We start from the raw sequence: 19875 nt of genomic DNA, 5'->3' as shown, positions 1-19875 counted from the left end.
GCATTCTTAGCCTGCTCCACAATTTTCAGGGTGACGTGGAGGAAACCTGAAGCCCATCACCAGCTGTTAATTACTCAGAGCCAGAGCTCTGAAGGCAAAAGCAAGTTAACCTACAAAAAAAGGAAACCTCTTTCTGCTCAGCCAAACATTCCTTAATTTTCAGAGGGGGTGCGCAAGAATCTTTAAGCTATATCTGCAACATACTGAAGGGGTACTGAATGTCCATAGGGAGGCACATTGCTAAGACAATTAAATTAATAAAATAAAAATAAATTAAGCAACTACTTACTGCTAAAGATTTTCAGGGCAAACAGCAAATTTAAAGGTTTGGACCATGGAATGAACTCCTCAATGTCTTTATTTGGGGGGGGGCGCAGAGAAGAAAGAAACCTGGCATCTGAGTGGTTAGAGATATATGAGCCATTGAATTATTTTATCGTAATAGCAAATACAAAGAATGCAATGACTTACTGAAAAATACTGTGAAGATGTACTTCATCTAGCTTTAGTATTCCATTTTATTAAAAACCTGGCCCACATTCCCTTTCCAATACATGGATTTTTTCCCCCTTCATATACTTTGATTATGTATTAGTGTGACGTACTGAAGTTGAGAGAGTAATAGAGGTATAAAGCTGGCAGCAGAGAAATTAGGTTTAGCTCCATTATTCTTAGTTATGTTCCTGTAAGAAATAACTGACAAGTTTGTCGGTACATCAGAGATGCGTTGGGTGCTGAGCTGCGGTAAAGGTTGTGTTTCCAGTGTTTTGATGGCAGCCAGAACTTACAGCCTCTTGGAGGGATGAGATGGAAGAGACGGGGAGTGAAGCCCTCTTGCTCTTCTCAAAGCCTACCAAAATCTGCCACGGGCTCTCCCACCAAACACAGTAGGCAGGATTCAGATCACACCCAGCATAAAGCTCTCTTTCTTAGGCATCATGTGGTGGATAAAGCACAATTTTGTTCATCAGCGGAAGAAAATCTACAGCTCAGAGCTTGCCATACAAACTCAGCATTTGAACCCAATTCTTTAGCATGACACGGTCTGGGCGAAGAGCATCCACTTGCACTGGGAAAGCAAACCCTTCCCCGCTGCTGTGTGTGGTTATCAGGCGTTGGCACCGACATCCCTTTCTGTGACTGCAAGAGGCATCGCAGTCAGAACCATTAAAAAACGATCAATTATCAGCAATGCTCACAGCAGAGTGCAGGAATACTGGGCGTGTGGTTATAATGGCACTCATAAAGCAAAGTTGGCAGGGTAATGGGTTACACCAATCATGTTGTTACAGAACAGGCAAACTGCAGCTTTGCAGAAGAAGGAAATCAAAATGGCTTAGATAGTTTGGGGAGTCAGCTACAACAGACAGAGCTGGTCCATGGTGGTTACGGAGGGGGGAGGACAGGGAGAGCTATTCTGGTTATACAGGGGAACTGAAAGTAAGAACAGATGAGACAGAAAAGTGGTTGGGTATTTTCCTTCTTCCAAAAGGTTTCTCAGCTGACAAGAGAAGAAACTGTTAACTGCTCAACTGCTGTTTCACCTAAATTGCATGAATATGGAAGACGATGAATGGACGTATAGAAGTGACATTGTAGGTGAATCAAAAGCCGGTGAACATTTCAGAGAAGTGACTCTGCAAACTTCTATCCACATTTCTATTGTCACAAAAAGCAAACAAAGGTTGACTTACATGCCCTAGAGTTACAAGGTCTTGAAGATCTACTCTGTTTTATTCCAGTTGCGTGCTGACCTCATTAGCATAGCTTGAGAGCACCCCAGGGGAGTATTAATAATGTGACTAATATCTGTCAAGACATGCTGGGTTCTCAGGGATTTTAATGGACCAATTTACATGCTTTTCCATTAATTAAAAAGTTTGCATTGTTTATTCCATGTGGAATTGGAATAACTAATGGACAGCTAAATCCAAAATTTCAGGCAAAGAAGGTGGAATCTTCAGAACAGACATTCTCACGTAAATCCACACATACTACATTTTGCAAGTGTTTATGCTTTTACATGATCATTCCAGGTTCTTCTCTTAAAGATTAGTATATTTGATCATAGCTAATGTTTTCACAGTAATTTTCTGGATGCACAGATTGAAGAAATGTCCTAGACATCATTAGCTGACTGAAAGAAAGCTTCACAACTACATCAGTCAGACACGGTATCGCTGTTGACTAATTCTCCACCTGAGTTAAGTACCACTGAATTAAAGTGATTTAGTTTCTCACAAGAAGTAACTGTAAAAAAACCATGTACTAGCATTGAAATTCTGAAGTCCTTGAGCACAGCACAGCCTTTGTGCTCTCCTTTGTACATATTCAAAGAAAGATTCACCTCCTTTAATAAAATGCCGACCACAACCTGCCTGGAGAACATTTCCAACGGTCCCCAATCTACATCAAAGCTTATAAGTAAGGACAGCACAGGGAACATGTGACTGGGGTATGCATGACCACATCCATTTAACCTTCACCAAGCAACAGCTACACAGTGCTGGAAGTGGCCGAAGTTTCATCAAATACAAGCTCCCATTCTACAGTAAAACATGTTATCCCGGACAGTCACATTTGCACAGCTCTTGGTATCATTATTTGCTCAGTTGAAGCTAGGAAGCCTATGCCTCTTACTGTGATGATTAAAAAAAAAAAAAAAAAAAAGGTATATACTGTAGAACAAACATTACAAACCTGTTATTTATATGATCTGCCAAATTTCTGATTGCTCTGAACTTAATGGAAAAACTACCATTGACTTGCGAGGCCCACATTTTATTAGACATTGAGCACTGCTGTTCTGTTCCCCTGTAAAAGATGTTCATTATGCTTATTGCTTCTGTTGGGAATGCAACAGAAATGAAGAACATTATATTTAAATCAAAGCAATCTGAAATAGGGCAGGCATTTAAAAATATCTTAACAACCTACATAGCCACTGAGAACTAAAATATTAATATGGAGTACATAAATGCATACAACTAAAATCAAACAACGCAAAGCAAACAACCATGCCAAGATGAAGTGCCAGGACAGAAAAAATTGAATTAATTTCAAATTAACCAAATTAATTTACAGGCACAGTGAAGGAGAGATGTTTAAAGTACTGGAGGTCATCTGCATCTTTATTACTGCATATAGGCTTTGCAGAAGAAAGCAGACACCTCGTGCCTCCCTGTTCTCCTCTTCTGCAAGTTTGGCTTATCCAAAGGGCTTGGCCGAAACTCTCTTTTTAAAACTAGTTGCACGCCCACTAGTTAACAGGGGGTTTGAGATTCTCTTTGCCAAAATCATCACTGGGCCTGAAAGTCTCTCCCTAACACTTGCCAAATGTTGATGAAGCTTTGGGAGGGACTAGTGTTCCCCACACTCACTGTCTAATTCAGCCTTCCCTCCTAGCCAAAATGTAACTACAGCATGAATTTTAATTAACTTCCACTTCAATGCTGATGGATATTCAGGATACTCGTTCAACACTGGTTACTGTCTTAAATAGAATGAGCAGTTTAAATAACTATTCTTTGAAAAATACAAAATAAAAAAAACCAGCTTCCAAATGGAAAAAAATCTTTGAAAAAGGTTTTGCCTTTTTCAACCCAAAACGTGGCATTTTCACTTTGGGGAAACAGAAGCTCTTTATTTAATTTGGTTGAAACTGCTTTTAAAATTACATAGTGCGCACTGCCTCCAGGGGACCATGTATCTGACCCTGTTCTCCCAAGTGGACCATGCACCAGAGTGGGATTTTGTTGCTGCCATTTTAATTCAGCGTGTTCTAGAAGTCAAAAATTTAAAATTAGATTGAACTGACCAAAAATACAAATATTTCACTTTTATATTCCCATGGACACTTTGATTTTACAAAACACTCATCTTTTCTAGCAAAAATACTGTTCTAATGGAAGGTTTCTGGCCAGTTCCAAAAGCTAACTGGTCTGCTGAAAAGGAGGTAATAAAAAACCAAAGCAATGCCAGGTCCCTCTATAGAAAACAGTGAGGACTAACATCTTTCCTCTACTTTTCTTGTCCAAATAAAAGAAGAAAACATTTCCAAAAACTTATTTGGAGAAGCCCTGGAGAGAGGCACAAGCCAATTTCAAAAGCACCAGCCAGAACTGATGCAGAAATGTCCTTATCTGCTCTCTTCTACCCCTGTGTATTTCTCATTTCAACAATCTTAATTTACTTTCCATGGATGATGCCTTAAGTGAAAATTAATACCACTGCTTAATGATTAAAGCGATTAGCCACCTTGCACTTTCTCAGTGTGCAGCTGATTAATTAAGTACATTGGTTATAGAGAAAAATAAACGCTGTGGACAACGTGCGGTCTTTAGCTTGCAAAGACGGAGTCTTTGGCACCATCTGACATTGCTCACACACCAGGCGTGCATTTAACTTGAAGATTATCCCTTTCAGGGTGTTCTAATACAGAATAAAGCTGGAAACTTTTTGCAGCACTCATTACTCTGAAAATAATCTCAGGCAAATACAACTACAATATGTTAGTATCTTTCATATTCCAAAGGAATTGTACTTTGAGGGTATTTGATAGCCAGTATAGATCAGTGCATCCCCCTGAAGAGGCCAACATCAGCGGAGCAATGCTAACTCCAGCTGTATAGAAGGTGCTAAGCACCAAGCCCAGAACTTACCAAGCATCCAGGGTCCAGATCTCCCATAATGGGCCTTAGCAAAGCAGTTAGCATAACATCCTTCAGCGTGAGAAATCCAGTTTTCAGTTGCAAACACAGCTCTGTATGTGACACAAATCATCTCTCCTTAAGGCAATCACATCTCCTTCACAAGTTACAACCTCCTTTGCAGAATAAGCCTCTTTCTGTGCCCTCTGGCCAATACAAAATGATCCAGAGGAGAAAGAGTCTCCAAATTCTTTTTGCTGTTCCATCTTTTTAATTGAGTTGAAAGCTAGAAAGCCTTGATAACATCTATGATTACATAACATTATCTTTCATGAAGTAAGAAGACACGGACATCTCCTTTACACAGTACCATGGCTTCTCTCTCCCGTTAGCAGTGCTCGCATTAAGTCACTATAAGGCAGAGAAGAGGAACTCTACAGTCATCTTATTTAGGCTGCGGCATGTGAGCTCCATTCTAACAAGTACCTGCAAACCCAGTTACTGTCAGGAGCAGGGGAGGAGGAGGGAACTGATTGTGGGACCCCATTATGTCTTCCAAGATGAGAAACATTTTTGGTACGTGGTAAACCCAGCACAGCCTTCCAAGTACACAGAGAACCTCATTTGCCTGGCTGACCTTATCAGGAGGCATCATCTCTTTTTCAGCAGATTAAAAACCCAGACTGCACAGAACAGAGAGATGAGCCCGGAAGCTCCTGCACAGAATGACAGAAAAAAATAGCCAAGCCTGGAACAGGTTAACCACTTCATTCTCTTACCAGTAACTTCTAATTTATTCCAGTGAAACTTCATTGTCTTGCATGTCTTGAATGATCATCTTCTAAATGCTAAAACCAGCCTCCTAGCTGCCAGAAGCCACCTGAGCAGCGTAAACAGCCCAACAGCCAGCCATCAGTTTCAGTTGCTAAGGCGTCAACCCACCTGGCATTTAAACACTTGATCCATCCTTCTATCCTAGCAAAAAAAGAGGTTTCATTGGCCTCAACAATTTCTTGATGAAGTTTCTGCCACAATCTACTTTAATGACATCCATCAAACAGTCTTCCTACTAGATTTTCAGTGTTAGTAGAAGGATGTTTGTGAATTTATCCCAGTTTTTGGTTGATAACTTTTAATTGTTATGCTAGTGTTTATTTTAGAAAACCTACTAGCAAAACCCCAACCCCAAAGCAACACCAAAAAACCAAATGAAACCAAACAATCTAAAACCCAGTTAGTGTTGAAACACCTGAAACAGTTTATTCTGTCCCCTATTTTGTAATAACGCAAGCATTGTTTCAACATTGCAATTAAAAATAGGTTCTAGTATCAATGGCCAGCATGCAGAGTTTGCCCATAAAATACCTTTGATGTATTAGCAGTAAAGCTTTATTGACATTAAGTGTCTAGGGCATGTGCACAATAACCCTTTGAAATGCAGTAGGAAATGGCAGTGCAACTGTCTCAGGCTCTTCTGAAAATCATGCCGAAGGAATCAGATCTTGTAAAGCTGACTGAAATAATTTGCTGACGCCAGGCAAGGATGAACCCGACTCTGCTATGGTTTGGCAGATGGATCCCCTGGGCTGATATTAATGACAGTGCTGAGACACTGGGAGCTTTTCAAGGTCTTCAGAGGGTTTCCAACAAATTTCTGTCTTGGAAGGGCAATGTTTTTCTCACCACCAGTTATAGGTGAACTCTATTTGACTTGGGCAATTACATCAGCTGGGATTTCTGTGGGGCAGATCATCAGGGTCAAAGCAGCATGGTTCATCTAATATGCAGCCCTGGTTACTTCACTTCTCCTTCTTGCTCAGATGCTGTGTCTTGGAGAAGTCAGTCCTGAAAATTACTGGCTTTGTATGTACAGTCTGAGCTGAAAGAAAACCATGGAGCATGTTAGGCTTCAGCTTTTTAATTATCAGTTCATAATGAAGGGTTCTCTTTGTGGGCAAAAATAATTTCCTGAAGGCTGAACCTCTGCAGGGTTTCCAAGGTCTGGAAGAAAATATCGATCGTTTGACAATGAGTCTCTCTGCATTCACAGTGCAGAATGGAAAATTCCAGCTTTCCCATAACCCCCTGATCCCAGAAAAGCAAGTAGCTGTACTACAGCAAGCTGGGAGGGGGGGGGGGCTGGGAGAGCAGGCACACTCCTTTCCATGTATAGGAAGTGTATTAAAAAGAGAAATGGATGGTTCAAGCAGTAAAGCTCAGAAACTGCAAAGAAATATATGGATAGAGTGCATGCCATATGATAGGTCATAGTTCAGCAATTTTTAGAAGAAAATACAAAATGTTTTTTCCTTTAGAAAGCTCTTTCTCTTCCCTGACCCCCCATTTTGTCTAAGTGCTAACCCCCATTAAACTATTCAAGCAAGAAAACCAGCAAGTCAAAAACATAAAAGCCAAATTAAACTGAGTAATCAAAGCCAAGTTTTTATACTTGAAAATGGTCCAGTGCCAAAAACACCACCTTTGAGAGACTTTCTAATTGTTCCCAATTTTCCAAGCAAGATGTACAGATGTTGCCAGGGTATGCAGGCATTTACACACTTGAGAAACACAAGCTGTAAGCTTTTAATTTCCTAAAAATAAACAATGAAACTTAAAGGAAAGCTGCCCCCAAGTGCAAATGTCACGAAATACCAAACATGTGGTACAGGAATCGTACAAGGGTGACTGCAATTGCAATGTCAGCCCGAAGTGAGTTAACAACTCATTCCCCAGAGATCTCTTTCATTGTATTTTTAGGTCTAAACTGATCGTTCCTTCAGCTGAATTTAAGTCCTTGTCTTTAATTCATGCCCAAATTACTACCTACTGGGAAAAAAGGTCCCCATGGTCTCCAAGACACAGTAGACGCTGTCAGAGCAGGATCTCCTAGGACTCTAGGACACCTGCATAGCCTTGCGGCGAGAGGGGGAGAGGCAAAGTGCAGCTGAACCAAGCCCTGCAACCGCTGCGCTGTACTTGGGCGAGGGAGGAGATGGCAGATTTTAGCAGTGGGAGCAGCAGTCACCCTTGCCCTTCAGCCAGCCACCTCTCAGCCACAGCAACTGCAGCCAGCCCTGCACGGGGAGGTGCCAGCACCTATTCCTGGTTATGTTGCATATAATGTGCTCATTTATCAGCACATTTCCTTGCTGCATCCTCTGGTATATTCAGCATGGAATTAAAAGTGAACCTTAGGCAAAAAAGATGACTATACAAACTCAAGCTTTCCCCCCTGCCCCCGCCACCCCCAGTGATGTGACAGCCTAGAACCACTGATTTCACGTGATAGATTGTATTTTTGTATTTCTATATTTGGGGTAGTATCTCCTTTAAGCCTGCCATCTTTCAGATGGGGTTTCTGCTGCTCCTTTAATGACTGTCTTACCAGCCGCTCATTCCTCAGCCTTTCCTCCCCCGTGTCTGGCTGTTGATCTGCCCTGGACAAGCCATGCCTCATTCTGCATATTGCATTGGCCAGACAATCTTCTTTTGTCCCTCCACAGCCTGATCATGGCTCCACTATTGGACTGCTCCTTGCTTGGACAGAGTCATTCCTACACAACCTGTTCAGATTCTCATCTCAAGGTCAGCCTCCTCACAAGTCTTTCAGGGCTGCTATTAAAGGTTTGTTGTCCCCATATCCAGACAGCTGCTCTTCTCCACTTTTCATCCCAGTATTTCTTTTCTGAACTCTCAGATTTCTCTCCAGCTCCACTGTTTTCTGATTTCCAGCATCCTGTCTGTGCATTGTCATTCTCTGTGTCATTTTTCATTAACTTCCAGAGTACTCACTATTGCCACTCTAAAACCAATACATTTCTGCTAAGCCTGACAAATATTTATCCACCATACAGAATATATTTTTAGAATTAAAAGAGAAAACACTGCATTACTGAGAAATCTATTTTTGGTTTCTGGGCGTGATCCTAGGTTCACCGTTAACAACGGAACCATTCCAATTTGACATTGTATCAGATACAGTGCACAGACTTTTTGCTTGTTTATTTGAAACGTGATTTTTAGAACCAGAATGTTCCCACGTACTTTTTCCACACCTGCTGCTGGAAAGCGAGTAAAGAATGAGTGGTTTGCCCAGACCATATGCTAGAACACGCACATTCCTGCGAAGAAAAAGGCTACCTTTTACAAACTTCTTTATTTATATCAATTTATGGGAACATCCTACTGAGTTATTCTTCCTGGGAGAGAATTTTGCAGTCAAGGCACAGGGTTTAATTAGCTGCTAGTAAGTTATTAAGCCAGTTACTAAGGAGTGAAACTGCCTACCCTGCACTTTACCTCTGTGGTCAGCTATTTCCCAAATTCCTTGTCCAGAGTAAACACCTTCTATATCCATTTATTCTCTACCAAATGTGCTTTGCTACTTGCAACCACAAATAGGTTTTCATCCTGTGTGTTATCATTTCCCAAAATACAAGTATGTTTCTCATTGGAGCTCTTCTATCTGAATGGCTCATGTTTTTACCAAAATTTCCAGTTGTCTTTGTTCTTCTTTTCATTTAATTGCAATTGCAAACTAAACCACATTGCCCAGCTGAAGAAGCCTGGGCTTCCCTCAGGAAGCCACTGACTGCAGGAGAATAACAAGACCTAAAGCAAGGCCACTGCAACCCCCCTCCCCCGCAAGGAGCTGCAGCTTCTTGACACCCATCGCCGGATGGACTGCCACAAGCACGGCACAAAAGCAGTGTACCACAAAGGCAACCTACAGCCCATGCGTGCTTGGAGCCCCTGTAGGCACCTGGAGATCCGAGTGCTAGCATCAACAGCAGGAGTGGTGAGAGCCTGGAAGAATTAAGATAGATTAAAATCCGCTAGTCCGAAGGTCTGAAGCCTGACGTAGGTTTGAGGAACAATCAATTGACACAGCATGTGCTGAGAATACACAATCTGCCCTGTACATGCTTTGAAGCACTGGATCAAATCACCTGTTATAAAGGAATTAAGCTGTTCCTGGAGGTTTCAAAGGCTAATACATGCCTTGCCACAGCCCCGTGGCCCTTCAAGTGACAGGTGCCTTCTGCATCTTAATAGCAGGATTTAGAGCCAATTCCCAGGTTACTCATTTCTGTCCTAAATCCAATATTGCAAGCTACAGCTTATTTAATGTGAGACAGCACCGTCATTCCTCCACAAAGAGCCTTGTCACCTTTCCGTTCCTTGCACAGGCAGTCCCATTTTTAGTCTGCTTCTTTCAGCATGAAATGTATCGTCTGTAAGATCAGCAGTTCAGCTGTACTGTTGTTCCACTCATTATTTAAAATTTTGTAGCAGAGGGACTATAAGAAAATCCACATTTTACAGAAAAGGTCAGCATGTACTTACGTAATTTGATGCAAGATCAGGATGCAGATAATCAATTCCTGCAATAAGATAATGACAGAACAGAAACCAAAGGTTAAGAGTTTCAAAAAAGATTTTCTAATGATGACAGAACACGATTCCTTTGCAACCACAGCAAAATGATCATGGCAAATAATGCAACCGATTGAAGTGAGGTTCCAGTTTTTGAAGTGGACTTTTAAACTGGTATACCATTTCTGATGGAGTCCCCACTGGGAGTTTTCAATCATTTATACCAAAATCCAGGTGCCAACCAAAAATCTGAGCTCAGTGACAAAATTTATTGACCTGTTTTGTAGGATAATATTTACTTATTAAGGTTAGTTGAAATCACAATTTATCTTTATACAAGTTCTATCATCTCAAAGCATACCAAAACTAACAAGATCAGTAAGCACTGGATCAGTACGGGGTATAAAAAGGAGTATTTTTATCCAGTGAAAATTGTAAACGAAGTAGACAGAAAATTACCTAAACTAGACTTGGGGAGATCATTAAGGCAAACATTTTGGATTATGCGTATGAAAGAGAACTTTTAATGTTGGATTAGACCATTTTAGCAAATATCTGACCATAGGCTCCGCACCTTTGTACTGTGCTAAACATTGTAACAGGGCAGTGGTGCAGAATATACTCATTGTAATGCATGGTATCTTTCTACATATGGCAAATATACAAATCCCAGTGGATGGTATAACAGAAGCAGCAGATCTACACTCAAATGGGACAAGCTGACCTATTGCATACCCAGTTAAAACACATAAAGAAATGGCCATCGTTCTCATGTTACATTTTGATCATTACCCTGCCCCATGTCTCCAGCTACCACACTATTAGATGCTCCATTTTACCTGCAAGGAGAATGTTGTATTATCACAGTTATTCTGATGAAACAATTACCTCCCATTACATAGGGTCCTTAGCACTAGATTGAAGAGACCCTTGGATCTGTGGAGAGCTTTACTGATCCCAAATGGTAGATGGACAAAAAAAGTCACAATAGGCATCGTGTTATTCAGGTGCTCTCTGCCAGGTTACTGGAAGTGAATATAAGGCAAATTATTCTCTAAAAGCTGCATCTGATGGGACAACAGCTTTATTTGACCTGAAGCTCAAACAGTTTGTCATCAGCCCCATGGCAGTCATGCTAGCTATTCTGAAAGCTAAGTCCTGCCTCTGGGGATCAGTGAAATTGTGACTTCTCATGCCTCACCTGAGATTCATCTCTTCTCAATATACAGATGTCTGAGTCTACTTTCTTACTTCCCCAAAAACCTTGTCTTAGGAGTAAGCAGATGAGGAACAGAAGTAAGTGAGGACAGATCTTAGTTGACCTCAGAAAACATATGTGGATCCAGACATTTTAATTCATTTTTAATATTATTCAGTCACCATAAAAAGAAAACACTCAAAATTTAGCCCAAAGAAATGTCTTGAGAGACTGTACAGAATTCCTGTACTTCAGCAAGGAATACAAGAGTAGAACATCTGTGACTTCAATTGTACCTTTTATCTTCATCTTCCCTGAATTTAGCCTCAAATTAGTAATATATTTAATATGCAGGCCTCTATTGACATTCAGCATGAAAGCGTTTAATTATTTCAGCTGCCAAGTATGACTTTGAGAATAATGTAACCCAGAAAGCGTTTTCTTAACTACTTTTTGCACAGCAATTACGTCCCCCAGTCAGTGCCTACAGAAGTCAAGGGGAGTCTTTCCTTTGGCTTAATGGCCATTACAGCGTGCCCTAGAAGATATCTGAGAGATAACTGCAAACTATTTTCAGCACTTGGATATCCATGCTTCAGTATCCCTAGTGAAGTCTTTATAACATATTTTCCCTGAAGACCCCAAAGTCCTTACGGAGGTTGGTAGACTCACCACTATAAACAATCCATTATTACTTTTTAAAGTTTTTTTTTAACCTTGATTACATGGAAAAAGCTACTTAAAAATACTAAGTTAGCATGCAGCCTTCACTTACCATCATCCATAATTCCTATAGTAACTCCCTTCCCCGTGTATCCCAGCTCCCATGCTTCAGCGACATTAAGGTCAAGTCCAGGAGTCCCGTCTGCTTGACCAGTGTTAATCTAATACATCAGTGAAAAAGGAAGAAAAGATTTTTTTACTTGAGAGACACATTTCCACAGCCACTGAATTTTGCTTTATATATTTGCATGGATCTTTGGTATGGAAAATATATCCCATTTGCTTTGGAGTACACATCTGTACATAATCGTATCGACTGCCATAATGCAGTGGTAAAACAACACCACCAAAAAGAACCCCAACCCTGGGTAAATTCACTTCTTTGTGGTTTACAAGATTTGGCTAAATGCTGAATCTTTTGGACCCAAAAAAGGACTTTTCTACTTAAGCATGTCAGGGCAGTGGGTCAATCCAGACAAAAGTTAGACCAATGGATTTTACAGAGGACTTTTTTTATGAGCAGACTTTTTTTTGAAAGAAGGGATCTACTGAAATTCATGACCATTGGGTTTAGTACCAAAAACAACTTCTTTGATAACCAAGTTAGCCCTTCATTAAGCAGGAAAGTTCACTAGAAACTTCAAGGGTCTTTTCCAACCTTGCGCATGTGTGGTTCTGTTGTTCTGCAGTACAGGCAATCCCCTGTATGTTCAGGCATTGCTCATATTCACCAACCCCATTTCACAGAATTTTGCAAGTTCCAACATCGCTTTTGCTGTCCTAGATTTTTTTTCAATTTTGTGTCAAACCCATCTAATTTCAAAACACGTTTTAGTGTACCTTATAATCTAAAAAAATTATAGCTTCATTAAAATTTTGTTATTTTTATCACTGCAACATTTTAATTGAAGTACCAGAAAGAAGTGAATTAATCCATACTTTAGTTTATCATCTCATCAAGGATGAAGTTCCATTCATGCTAATGTGCCCTCGTTCATCTGAAAACTTGTCTTAGGAAAAAAAAAACAGCTATATTGGACAGGTTCATAATACATAAGAGATGGATTAAAAGGAAAGGGAATAAGAAACATTATTCTTTAGCAAAAAGACCCTTCTTAGGTTAACAAGGCAGTACTGCATTTACTAAGTATTTTACCATAGGTTGCAACGTTAAAACTGATCAAAATTACTTTTATCAACTTTTTAAAATAGAAAAATACCATTTTGACTACTTTTATGTAAAAATTCCATTTTTCTTTTATGACTAAAGATTTCTCCCTATAAAATATGACACATTAAAAATGAAACAATATAACAAAATATTAATTTCTTTTGACATAGGCTTAAGCCAAAATTCACCAGTTTTCAGCTGTTCTGCTTTTGATGGAAGAAGATCAATTAATATTCAAATTTCCATAAGAAAAGAAAAACCTTAACCTTTTCTAGCCAGCGTACTAGAACTTTTTGTTATAATTCTATAACGATATTTTACCTGGCAACAGCTCAAAGACATGATTCATATGCAGTTTTAGAGGTCACATCAGCACACCAGTAATGCCCACAGGACACCAATACAGTTCTCTTTCAAGCCTTCTAAGGATCTTTCCGTTGACAGAAATGAAATTTAGCTCTTGAAATGTGCTGGGTCTTCCCAGCACAAAAGAGGTACAGTTAAAAACAACAGGACAGAACTTTGGATCCATTCCCAAGTTCTTGTGACATATTTGGAAAGAACTCTTGCAAAACATTGCAACAGCACAGAATGGCTTGAATGCCAGTTATTTAGTGACAATTACTGTGTTCTTTCAGAACTCACCAGGTACCACTGCTTCGTAAATAAAGGATCATTCATGTTGATGTCAATGTCATTGATGTCTCTATATCCTCGTTTCCTTCTGCTGAAGCCTTCCTGTTGTACAGCTTTCTTTACCTGGAAGTGTTAATTTTTACATCTTTAGGTCAACATTCTTAACACAGATACAAAGATTTTTTAACCTTATTTTCATGACAGATAATGATTGTGAAATCACATTATCTGTGTCCGTGTCATTCACTTGCAAATTCTAAACCTGTGGTTGATTTCAGTCAAAATTTGCAAAGATGTAGAGAGCTGAAGGACTACTATGGTGGCTATGTGGGGGACAGACACCCGGAAGTGTGGAGGAAAGCTACAGCTTGAACATGTTTAGATACGTGAGAACTTGCGTAAGAAGGAGGGTTCATTAGTGTCAGGGATCTCCTTGCCATACTTCTTCATAGCCACCACTATAAAAACACTGTTGTTATTAGAAGCTAAAATTATTTAACAAATTCCCAATATGTCACTGTTCCAAGCTACAGGCATTCAACCTTGCTTTTACTTTTTCAGATCATCCTCCAGAGCATTTTCAGAGCATTAGACAGCCTTTCCTCCGAAAGAGATTTGCTGGGGAGAAAATATCTGGGGTTGTGTGTTTTCACCATACTCCTGAGGTTCTCAAAAACATGTTTTGTAGAGAGATCTACCTTCTGGGATCATCTTTGCAATAAATAAGTGGTAAATAAATACACTGGCAAGAAAACCTAAATGGCAAAAAAGCCACTAAACTGACCAGACTGGCTAAAGTGTAAGATATAAAAACACTGGTTATGAAAACATAGCCATAGTTTTTTTAGAGATACTTTTCTTTATGCACAGCAAATCCACAAAAAACATTTAACTAAGCACTATAGAAAACAAGAAAAGTTAAACACACAAATACCTTTGGAGGTAGGAACTACAAATGTCAGACAGTAATCAACTTATTTGTACCTGTGTAAAAGAGCACTCCTAAAGGAGATCATGGAATGGTTGCCATTGCTGTTATAATATGTGCTAACATATTCCTAGACCTTGCAGAAGTACTGTCGAGTTTGGCATACGCTTTTTGTACTCTTTAGCCTAACACCTGGAACCCAGATAGCATGAGCCCCAGCATTTAATGCAAAACTTAATAAATAAATAAATAAATAAATCTAGCCCTCTTGATCAAAGAGGAATGCTAAAAACCATGAACTAAGTACACCCTGAGGTCCAGCAAGAAGGCAGCAAACCCCCTAACATTTACTTAGGCATTTTCTTGAAAAAAATGCATGGTTATTAAACAAATCTAGTAACTCAGAGAACCTCTTCTACATGTGTGGCTTTGGCATTTCTGATTAAGACAACATACGCAGGAGTTACACCGCAGTGTTGCAGTGAAGTGTCAGTCAAAATCAACAGAGGAGAAACTCATCCAAGGGCTACATCAGCTCTTAGGTCAGTTGAGTCATTCTTGGAGGTGTCCTTCTGTCTCTGTTAATTAAAGCAGGAGCCTCAAAAGGCAGTGCTCAGTGAGGTGCCTAAGGCTGAGGTGAAACTGGGATCTAACTGATGGGGGCTAAAAGCTATTTTCCTCACAGCTATATTGCTTCATTATAACCCTGAAAACCTAGTACCAATTTATAGCGAGCAGGATGAGGCAGTGTGCCCAGAAAAGGCAGTATCAAATGTTTCTAAAAATCTACTTGTATGAATTCTAACTCCTTAACTAAAGGTACCACATGATAAAATATTGAATTGGTAGGTGCTTTCATTTATGCGTGCACTTCCATTACTTGTGCAGGTTCATTAAAAGTGGAGCAGACTGAAAATAAAGAAAAAACCTAATACCAAACAAGCTGGAAAGAGGATGGTGATAAGGTAGGACCCATGCTAGGCGTACTTAGTGGCACCAGGTATCCGAACAGAGTAAGGGAAGGTGTAAGCACACTGTTTGATACCTCTAAGATAAGGTTCAGTGATGCCATGGAGACAACAGAGCAATCACCTGTCATTACGCCTTCCCCCGTTACCACCCCTGCCTCTCTGCTTGCGACTGCAAACCCCGAGCTGTCACCACAGAAAATAATTATGAACAGAAGCCAACCCTCACTTAGAGGGATGCCAGAGAAAAAGATTTCATGTGTTCGTGCTCCCACGCAAGCTTGCTGGCTCTGCAGGATCTGCTGCATTAAGGCGCTGAATTAGGATTTAGTACAAAAGGACTACTTCTAATTAAAAAGCAATGCTCTGGAGCCCTGGCTTTTCTTTAAGACAATCCAGAGGAAGTGTGGGAGCAATTTTCACAAGTAGCCACAAGGCTGGTTTCCCTCTTCAGGATCATCTCATTTGTCTGATTTGTTTCATATTCACAATAAAATATTATTTATTTTTCATATTATATTATATTACATTTTAGTATAATTTCCTGAGACAAGGAAGTATACCCCCCCAAGGAGGCATAACCTTCTCTGCACTAAACCCACTCTGTAGGCTGTTTTCTGAATATTTCACGTGACGAGAAGGCATACAGGACGTCACCATCCACAGAGGTAACAATCTCAGAAATTCCGTGGCCTCTTTTTCTCTACAGAAACAGCGCTTTTTTTCTCGTGTTCAGTAATGATGGTCACTCATACAATCGCATCCCAAAAAGATTAGGCACTTCTGTCATGAAATCAGTTGGAAGGTTTGGGTAAGGCCTTGGTAGGTTCTCGCTTACATAAGCTACAAATTGCCTCGTTCAGTTGCCTCGTATAGCCCCGCACTAAGTAAGAACTTCATATCCAGTCTAGATCAGGAGAGGGAGCGCATCTGATTCTGCTTCTATCCTATGGTTTTCTTCTTAAAGAAGAGCAGGCCTCCCTGCGACATCAATAACATAAATGCATTAAGTATCACAAGTAAGTCACAAGTAATACGTTTCAAAAACACACACAAGAGAGAACAGCTTCGCGTGTGCAATGGTAGAAGATCACTGGAAAACATTATGATCTTGTAACAGCCATAATCCCATGTACTTGTGCCAAATTCAGACCTGGAATCCATCCCTCAATCCAACTCACAATGCAACCTCATGCCATCTTTTAAATACTTGTTTCTCTAACCAAAGCAGGAAAAACAGTGTTCATAAGACTCAGGCTTCTGATAATAGCATCTCTAAATGATTTGAGCCTGTGGAGCATGATACTTATTAGAACCTAGTGAAGGAATGAGATTTTCTTACTAAAATAGCATGAACTTTACTGTCTCAAAATTAGGCTTATTTATCAGTAATAACAGCCTTTTGCTTATTTCATTCTTAATTAATTTATTCCTTCTTTGTTAGGATACAGGATTAAGTAGTGAGCAAAATCCGAGCATCTACTTTATTAGGATGTTACTAAATCATGTAAAAGTTACGAGATGTGCTGTAATCACAATGAAGGTCATGTATCAAAGAAGGTAGCCCATGGATGATAAGATCCTCAGAAGGAAGAAAGGTTCAAGTATTGATTTTTAATATACTTGTACTTATGAATGGCACATAAAGTCACTTGGATGATAATAAACCAGCAGGATACTGATGCAGAACAAATTAACAAAATAATCAATTGACTGCAATACTGCTCTGGGAGGGCCAGAAACTGCAGCACTCTAACTGTGCTCTATGCTCCTGTGAATGCCAAGATAATCAGCTCCTCGTTTTGACGGAACAGGGTTAATTGTACTGGTGAGCTCCTGCAGTTAAATGACTCTGTTATATTGAGCATAAATGACAGATTTACTAAATTATACCAGCGGGTGCACAGAAGTGGAACAGTACACACAACCCCCAAATCTCAAAAATCAAGAACTTCAGAACGGGAGAATTTGGGCCAAATTCCAGAGGAAAAAGGCAGTCCCGCTGATGACATCTAGTAGGCACGGCTTGCATGGCTTTCTAAAAAAAAAAAAAAACAAAAACCACAGCAGTGAGATGATCAACCAAAGGAAGCAGTGGTTCTTTTTTCTCTAAAGCCTCAGGGTCAACACAGGTTTGCTCCTGAAGGTGAAGTAAGACGTTGGAAACCGATAGCCTCTACTTCTTCAGAAGTCAGGCTGATGGGTGGACTTAGGCCCTATGAATTGCACTGAAGATCAGTCTCCCACAAACAGTGTCCAGATGCACAAACGTATCATCAAATAAACCACCTTCAGCTAGTGGAAAGCTGTCCCAACTGTTGCTATCATCAATTTCTGACATCCAAACAAACATGATGGCAACAAATGATGGAGGCAGAAAAGTTCAAGCGAGCCAGAGTTATATGCACACACAACTCTCTCTAAAAAGTAACGAGAATTGGACATCAAGCACCTACAGCAACTTTTCGGGGTCCTATCCACAAATGACAATGCCTCTGCTCCCAAACCCTGCACAGAGTTAATAAGTGAGTCTTTTTTACCTCTGACTTCTGTCTAAGTAAACAGACATTTAATTTTCCTATCCATTCCATCCATGTAACATAAAAGACATATGTCTATTAGGAGGCTGGAGGTGCACCAATCCCATTCACAGTGTACACACTCTTCATGTGTATTGTACGACAGCTGCTTGCTGGTAAGAAGCTCTGAAGATGTCAGAGAGGAGCACCCATCTCACATTCTTCAACATTTCTGTTAAAGCCCCAAAATAACCAAGTTTTGTGTGGCTTTCCACTACAAAATAAAAGGAATAACACTGACTGCCCTCACTAGCGAAAAGAAAGCACAGACCTACTTGAACTGTAACTAAAGTCAGATGAACCAAACAAACCTGAATCACCTTTAAATGGCAATGAGATCAGCTCATTTCTGCTATTGAACTGATAACCTGGGGTGGTAGGGCAGCCAGTCTCCATCCAGCCACGGCAATCCAGAAAATTGATGCCTTTTGTCTTGACATAGCTGGATCCATCTGCTTGATTTCAAACTTTCTGAGCCTGTTTCAAGGCCCAGAAAGAATGAGCAGGGATGCCAGGGGGTTTGTGAGTCTCACTGACCATCCGATATTTATTAATGAAGTGACAACTGCTCCTCGCAAGCAAACTAATAACTTTCAAAGGTTCTCATGGATCTCTCCATACATAGCAATGAGTCCCTGTTGTCAACTCCAGGTGTCTCTGGCAGATTAATCCTAACAGGGCCTCCAAGTGCCTCTTCTACCTGTATCCATTAATCCCCGAGGAGTTTTCTGTACAGGGTCTCCTTCCCCAAGCTCTCTTGCCACTCCTTGGTAGGTGCAGTTAAGAGCCGCTACAGCAAATGTTGAAGCACAAGGGCTTTGAAACATAAAGTTTATCAACATAACCTTCCCTGCCATTTCTAAGCAAAGGACACATGAAGAAAATGGTTTTCAATTTGAAAGACTTCATAAAAGTAAAATCACATCTCTTTCCATTAAAATACTCGTATCACTCGTTTTATATGCTTTTAAATGGCTATTTTCAAAATGACAAGCAGAGACAGCATGAGAATTGCTTTGATTTCTGAGGAAAGTCATGTCCGCTGTAAAATATGTCAATTTTTCATAGTTTTCAGCCTTCCTTCTTCTACCCTGCTGTTTCTGTTTTGTTTTGTTAGTAGTTGAAGCAGTGGCGTTGGACATCAAGTACCTGCTTGTTCTGGACCAGCCCTAGTTTTCCCCTTTCTCTAACCAGCCCCATTTGCCTCCACAAACACTACTAAGCTTATGTAGACCATCAGCAGATACTAAAGCCTTTGGATGCTTATGCTGTCCTCAGACACCCCTCTTGGCATGCCTTCTCAGTTTTCCTTGACTCCAGCTTGTGCTCTTCAAACATCTTTCCCCTCTCTCTGGATATGATATTGCAAAATACCATGCTCCCAGCAGAATAAACCAGGGACAAAATACTACCACCATTAAACTCCGACTGTTACTGACTGCCTGGCGCAGCAAAACCCGGCACAGTTGGGGCTGCTCACTAACTTCTCTGCAAAAATCACTGAAAATCTTAACACCAGAGGTACAGCCATTTAGGAAACTACCTCAGAAGTTCAACATCAATCAGACAATAGTAAAATATGAAGGTGACAGCCTGAACTCAAAGGTTCCACTCAGGCAATTAACCTTTCTTGATGGAAACGCAATT

The 19875-nt window shown here is 40.3% G+C and overlaps 1 protein-coding gene across 1 annotated transcript in view; it reads right to left on the bottom strand.

Moving 5' to 3' along the window:
• PCSK2 (proprotein convertase subtilisin/kexin type 2) overlaps window positions 1-19875 on the bottom strand; it is a 92757-nt gene that overhangs the window by 39552 nt on the left and 33330 nt on the right. Inside the window, exons 4-6 of the mRNA XM_009634674.2 lie at window positions 13763-13876; window positions 11999-12107; window positions 9996-10033 (exon numbers count right to left, since the gene is read on the bottom strand). Coding sequence (XP_009632969.1) covers window positions 9996-10033; window positions 11999-12107; window positions 13763-13876 — 261 coding nt within the window. The remainder of the gene's footprint in view (window positions 1-9995; window positions 10034-11998; window positions 12108-13762; window positions 13877-19875) is intronic.

Source organism: Egretta garzetta, unplaced genomic scaffold (assembly GCF_000687185.1).
Source record: "Egretta garzetta isolate BGI_Z169 unplaced genomic scaffold, ASM68718v1 scaffold252, whole genome shotgun sequence".
NCBI lineage: Eukaryota > Metazoa > Chordata > Aves > Pelecaniformes > Ardeidae > Egretta > Egretta garzetta.
The sequence above is the reverse complement of the archived record's forward strand: the minus strand, read 5'-3'. Positions and strand labels throughout refer to the sequence as shown.